General features: G+C 35.2%; 1 protein-coding gene across 1 annotated transcript in view; it reads left to right on the forward strand.

Annotated features, from left to right (window-relative positions):
• The window catches only part of IFT57 (intraflagellar transport 57 homolog (Chlamydomonas)), a 155,023-nt gene that overhangs the window by 140,749 nt on the left and 7,863 nt on the right, over nucleotides 1-6,411 (forward strand). Inside the window, exons 7-9 of the mRNA XM_006889996.1 lie at nucleotides 1,534-1,605; nucleotides 2,445-2,576; nucleotides 3,886-3,948. Coding sequence (XP_006890058.1) covers nucleotides 1,534-1,605; nucleotides 2,445-2,576; nucleotides 3,886-3,948 — 267 coding nt within the window. The remainder of the gene's footprint in view (nucleotides 1-1,533; nucleotides 1,606-2,444; nucleotides 2,577-3,885; nucleotides 3,949-6,411) is intronic.

Genomic DNA, 6,411 nt, shown 5'->3' on the forward strand with positions numbered 1-6,411 from the left:
GTCCCTGTCTCAAAATAAGAGTGGAACTATTCACTAAGAATTTTACTCTTCACAAAATAATGGAGATAGGAAAGTGAAACAACAAAGGATGCAAACTGATATGTGTGATTGATGCATTTTCTGCTTCCAACATTTACTTCAACTTAACTTTTTTTTTTCTCTTACAGTGAGTTTTTCTTATGTCTTAGAAAATTGTTGCCTCTAGTAATACAAATTGAAATATTTTTAAGATATCATGTAGGAAATTAAAAAGTTGATCTAGGCTTCAAACATGCATATTTATTCAAACAAATCTAGTAGGAGTTTACAATGTCTCAAAATGTGTGAACTCTAGTAATGATTATGTTGTTGTTGCTATTAGATGCTGACTAGTTGACTTTGACTTACAGTGATCTTATGAACAACAGTTCTGAATTCTGTCCTATCCTGTCTCATTCTCATAATCTTTGATATACCTGAGCCCATTGCTGAAGTCAGTGTCCGTCTGTGTCATTCAGGGTCTTCCTCACTTATGCTGACCCATTTTTCCAAACATGATGTCCCTTTCAAAAGAATAATATCTTTTAGCAATATGAGCAAAGTATGAGAGACGAAGCATCTCCATCTTTGCCTCCATGGAGCATTCTGGCCGTACTTTCCCCAAGTCATATTTCTTTGTTCTTTTGACAATCCATGGAATTGTCAGTACTCTTCTCCAACACATCAAATGCATCATTTCTTCTTTTGTTATCTTTATTCATCATTCAGCTCTCAGATGCACGACAGGTGATTGAAAAGAACATGGCCTCAATCAGGCTCACCTTAGCCTTCACGCTGACATCATTATTCCTAAGTATTTTGGAAAGGTCCTTGACAGTGGATCTGTCCAATGCAATACATCTCCTGACTACTATGTCAAGTCTGTTGATTCTGGATGCAGGCAAGATGAAATAAATAATTGACAGCTTCCATCTTTTCTCTATGTGTCATGATGTTGTCTGTTGAACCCATGGTGAAGACTTTTGTTTTCTTGATGTTGATATGTAATCAATACCAAAGGCTGTAGCTCCTGATTATAGATTTCCTGTACTAAGGATGATACTTAAAAACCTTACTGAAGAAGAGATTCCCTTTTCATTTTCAAGGGTAAAAAATAATCCTTGATATATGATATTTTAGCCCAAATTTGCTTCTGGCAAGCATAATTGTTACTGTTTAAACAAGTATTTCTTTTATAGTAATTAGAATTTTTAAAAAATTTTGATTAGTATTCATAAATATTAACCACCAGCAGTGCAGTAATAATTTATATTCAAATTGTCAAACATCATTCAGTGAACACATAAAATAATTTACATTTATTTAAAACCTTTTATCCTAAAGTGCTCTACACATACTTCTTAATAATCAGATTCCAAGCTATATATAGGAATCTCCCACCTGAACTAGGGCACCACAGAAGTAACTAAAAAAGGAGGGCATAACTAGAGGAAAGAAGGAAGTATACTATTGTGTTTTGATTTTTGTTTTATTTCTATGTGCTTATGCCTGTAGGATTGGAGGGTCCATGTTGACCAAATGCACCAACACAAAAGTGGAATAGAATCTGCTCTAAAAGAAACTAAGGTTTGTGAATTACTTAAGATGAAAAAGTATACATTTACTACTCTACAGAACCTATTATGAGAAAATCTCTTATGGAACAGATTTTTAAAAAGAAAATTAAGACAAACACATATGCTCCTTTCCTTCAGGCTGGACTTTCTTCAGTTTTCTGAGGCTCTAAGTCTTAAGAAAAGCAATTGCCCATCTTTATGCCAAGGAGCAGTTAGTGGATTTGAACCTCTGACCTTTGAGTTACAGCACGTAACACACTGGATCACCAGAGTTCCTTACTTTTCAATAGATAAATATCATTTGATATAGACAAAAATATTTTATTAGTCTCTCCCCTCTTATTCATATAGTCTGATAGAGCTGCACATAGCAGCACAATCCTTTCAGGATTACTATCCTTCCTCTCATAAGTGAGTCCAGTTAGAGGATATCTCAAAAACCCCAACAGCTCGAAAGGGGTCACAGGTCCCAGTTAGAACTACATACCTAAGCATCTGTTTCTAGTTGCTCTCTCTGAACTGTGTTCTAGGAAAGTCACGTTAATGCCCATATTTACTATGATTGTGCACTAAGGAGAGGGAGAAGCACGTTTTTCTTAAATACATTTTAGATATGCATGCGAACAAATTAATTGACTAACACTACCAGGTGCTTTCTTATGTTAACATTCTACAAAGTGTGACTGAAATATTTCTCCCCCATTGAAAATTTCAAACTGCTTTCATTTTCACATGTGATTAAGCATTTGTGGGTGGGATTGAAGGAGATGTAACCCATTTTAAAATGTGTTTTTGAAAAAAATGTTTCTGTGAACTTTTTTATCTCCTAAACTTTTGTGGAAATTCTAGGGATTTTTAGACAAACTGCACAATGAAATTAGTAGAACTCTGGAAAAGATTGGAAGCCGAGAGAAGTATATCAACAATCAGCTTGAGCACTTGGTTCAAGAATATCGTGCAGCTCAAGCCCAGCTGAGTGAGGTAATTTAAGAATGATCTCCTAGGATTTATTCCAATTAATGACCCTAATCCCTAGATTTGACATACTGTCTTATATTTGAGAATCATGCAGTGATTATTTTCTCACAGCAACACGTTCTTTGCCCCTTGAGGAAGCTAGGTGAGGCTATGAAACATGCCTTCTCCACTTAACAGATGATGGAAATTATCTTAGAAGTCTTGTTAAAAAGCAATTCTTCATTTGACTCAAATAAAAGAGCATATATATTGTTGGTGAACTTGCCTTAAAACAGGAACAGAATGTCAGGCTACCTCATAATGAGGAGGAGGAGGAATAGTGTACATGTGCTGACCGGGAAAGACATCCTTTGCCATAAATGGCGTACAACATATAATAAAAAGTAAGACGCAAGACATGTTCAGAGATAGCAGTCTAATTAATTAAACCAGTAAAAGAAATGTAGTCCTTCCAAAGTTTTAGAAGTCTAACACCCCCACTTCTAAACATACACTCAGTGTTTGGAAGCCAAAGTAACTTGTTACTGTAGTAGGGATCTAAGGCCATCCTCTGAGTGTTAAGCTGCCTGTTTTGTGATGCTGAGTTAGGCTTGTCTTTAGAACACGTGTAAATATTGGTTGAAGGCATAGACAGTTTAAGAGAAGGAAAACTGTGGAACTATATTTGAGATACTTTTCTACTTTAAGAAAGTCTTAGTTAAAGACCAGATAAAGAATAGTCTTTATTTTGTATGATTCACATAATTAATTATTCCCTTGTACACACATTCACAGATGTGTTTACTTTTAAAAATTGCCATAAAATTCTCTGACTAAAGTACCGTGTATCTGTCAAACAGGAATATTAAATAATTGATTGTTAGATTAGTTCCCAAGAACATATTGCAGTTGATTGTACTGTCATACTGTTTGTTAATCTTTATTAATTGCTGTGCCTGGTCCTCCACTTTGATTGATTTTTAGAACTGGTTTTTTCTGGATAGTATGCAAATTAAATTGACCGAAAGGCACTCTCCTAAACTATTTAGGAATAGCTGAAGACAGTTTTTATTGTGAACCATGCCTACTTGAGTTACATAGTCAGTATATGAAGGTTAAGGTAATTCATCATGTTATAGTGCTTTAGTTAAGTACATGATGCCTATTAGAGACATAAAATTGCTGTGGTTAAATGTCACTTTCCTAAATGTATTCACAAACGAGCGGGGGTTGTCATAAAATAATATGCAGAAATTACAAACACAGAGAGGTCATATTTGAGTAATCTCCTGCTTCTATTTAGAATTTATCATTAAAATGTTTTCCCCCTCAGGCAAGGGAGCGATACCAGCAGGGAAATGGCGGTGTTACTGAAAGGACCCGACTCCTGTCTGAGGTACACAGACTGCTCTGCTTTTCCTTCACACCCTATCACTCAGGCTGCACATGTTCAGAGCCTTCACATGGTTTAAGACCACTGCAACTGTGGGTGGTTTATTTCAGTAATCCTTCCTGTGGCTTTAAAGCATTTTCTTTAAAAGCAAACTTCTCATTTTCTCTTCAGTGAATGAAATGTTTTTATACACTTCCTATTTCCATTAAATATTTGAAGTTGCTATATCCCTTGTAGTCAACATAAAACCTACTATTACCAAACTTTTTTCCTATTCTAATCTAACTTTTTTACGTAACAGCTCTAATTAGTAGGCAGATATGTAGATAAAGAAGTGGCTTAGGAATCTATAACAGATTTTAATGTTAGTGTGGCAAGAAACTGCGCTACAATCCCTAAGGCACACAGTATGAAGCCACCAGCTGCTTTGCAGGAGAAGGGTGGGCCGTCTACTTTCGTGCAATTAACTGCCTCAGAAAACCCACCAGAGGGTCAGCTATGTGTCAGTTCCAACTCTACAGTACAAAACAAAAACATACACAGTTTACAATTTTAGTATTGTCTGTTGCCCGTTTGCAGTCCAGGGTATTAATTGTTCCATCAGCAAATTGAGATTGACTTATATAGTCTTTTCTTTCTGAGAACTTCTGGAATAATGATATACATTATTCCATTTTCAGAAGCTAGTAAGAAAGGTAAAAACTGGTCATGCATACACACACATGCACTCATATATGCATTTTTCATCAAGCAACTAGAGTACGGAAACCTTGCAATAAGCTTGGTACTCAATTTGAAATGAAAGTCCGTGGTATCTTTGGTTATAACTTAGTAAAATTGCCACAAACTTTATATATTATCAAATGAAGCATATTTTATAGAGATTATATGAAGAATAAATAGTTATTTTAAAATACTGAAGATATAATGTAGAAATATTTACAATCTAATCCTGTGGTGCTCCTAGGCAAGTAAAACATTATGTAGAAATAAAGTGCTCATTTATGTTAGGTAAATTAGCACTTGAAGATAGTCTAGGGAACTATTTTATTCTTTTGGAGTAGTTAGTTATCCCCAGTTGTAAAGTTTCAGGTGCCTGAAAAAAATTAATTTGCTTTACTTGGATGAACACTTTATTCCCAGGGAAGTTTTTACTTACCACTGCAATAAAAATATAAAGGCCTACTAGGTTGCAATAATTATGGCTTAGTTTTAGATCATATCAAAAGTAGCAATTTTTAAAAGATAGTCGTTTTCATCTTTATTAAATGATACTTTGAAATTTTGCTAATAATAGAAGCTATCATCGTATGATCTCTACGTAGATGTGAATAAGAACCACTAAAACAGCACAACGTGCTTCTTTGGCATTCATGGTTTACATTTAGCAGCAGAATTACAATTTTTTGTAATATTATATGGTATAAACAGATCATGAGGATGGCATAAGATAGGGCAAGGTTCAAGTGTGTTGTTCATAGGATTATTAAGAGCCAAAGTCGGCTCAGCAACCCCTAATAACAACAACATAGAGGAATATATGACTTGCATTCTTATAAAATTATTTTTCTAAATCGTTGCTCCTGAGTACTGCATAGTATTCCATCATGTGAATGTGCCACAATTTCTAAATCCGTGTGTTTGTTGATGGATACTTAAGCTATTTCCATTTTCTTGCTATTGTGAATAATGCTGCTATGAACATTGGTGTTCACATCTCCATTTTTGTCTCAGTTCCATTTTCCTTGGGGTATATTCCTAGCAGAGGGATTAGCTAGTTCATATGGAATTTATATGTCCATTTTTTTGAGGAATTGGCAAATTGCCTGCCAGCGTAGTTATACCATTTTACAATACCAACAGTGTATGAAGTTTCAGTCTCTCCATTTTCTCTTCAACATTGATTGCAACAATTTTGAAAAATATTCTATAACATGGAAAAGGACATCAACAGAGAACTTCCTAAAGTGCAGTTTAGGTTTAGAAAAGGTCGTGGTACTAGGGATATTATAATGTTAGATGGATCTTGGCTGAAAGCAGGAAGTACCAGAGGAATATCTATTTGTGTTTCATTAACTATGCAAAGACATTTGACTTTGTAGATCACAACAAAACTGACTGTGAGAAGAATGGGAATCCCAGAACACTTGATAGTGCTTATGTGAAACCTATACTTAAATCAGGATGCTGTCATTAGAACAGAGCAAAGGAACAAAATTGAGAAGGGTGTGAACCAGGGATGTGTCCTATCTCCATACCATTTCAATCTATACGCAGAACAGATTATCCAGGAGACTGAGCTCTATGGGGAGAAATGTGGCATCAAGATTGGAGGAAAATTCATCAACAGTCTATATTATACAGATGACAACCCTGCTTGCTGAAACTGAGGAAGACCTGAAGCACTTGCTGCCAAAGGTCAAGGACTGCAGCCTTCAATATGGATTGAAGCTCAACATCAAGAAA

The sequence above is a fragment of the Elephantulus edwardii genome, unplaced genomic scaffold (assembly GCF_000299155.1).
Source record: "Elephantulus edwardii isolate Elephantulus edwardi_28Jun2011 unplaced genomic scaffold, EleEdw1.0 scaffold00085, whole genome shotgun sequence".
Classification (NCBI taxonomy): Eukaryota; Metazoa; Chordata; class Mammalia; order Macroscelidea; family Macroscelididae; genus Elephantulus; species Elephantulus edwardii.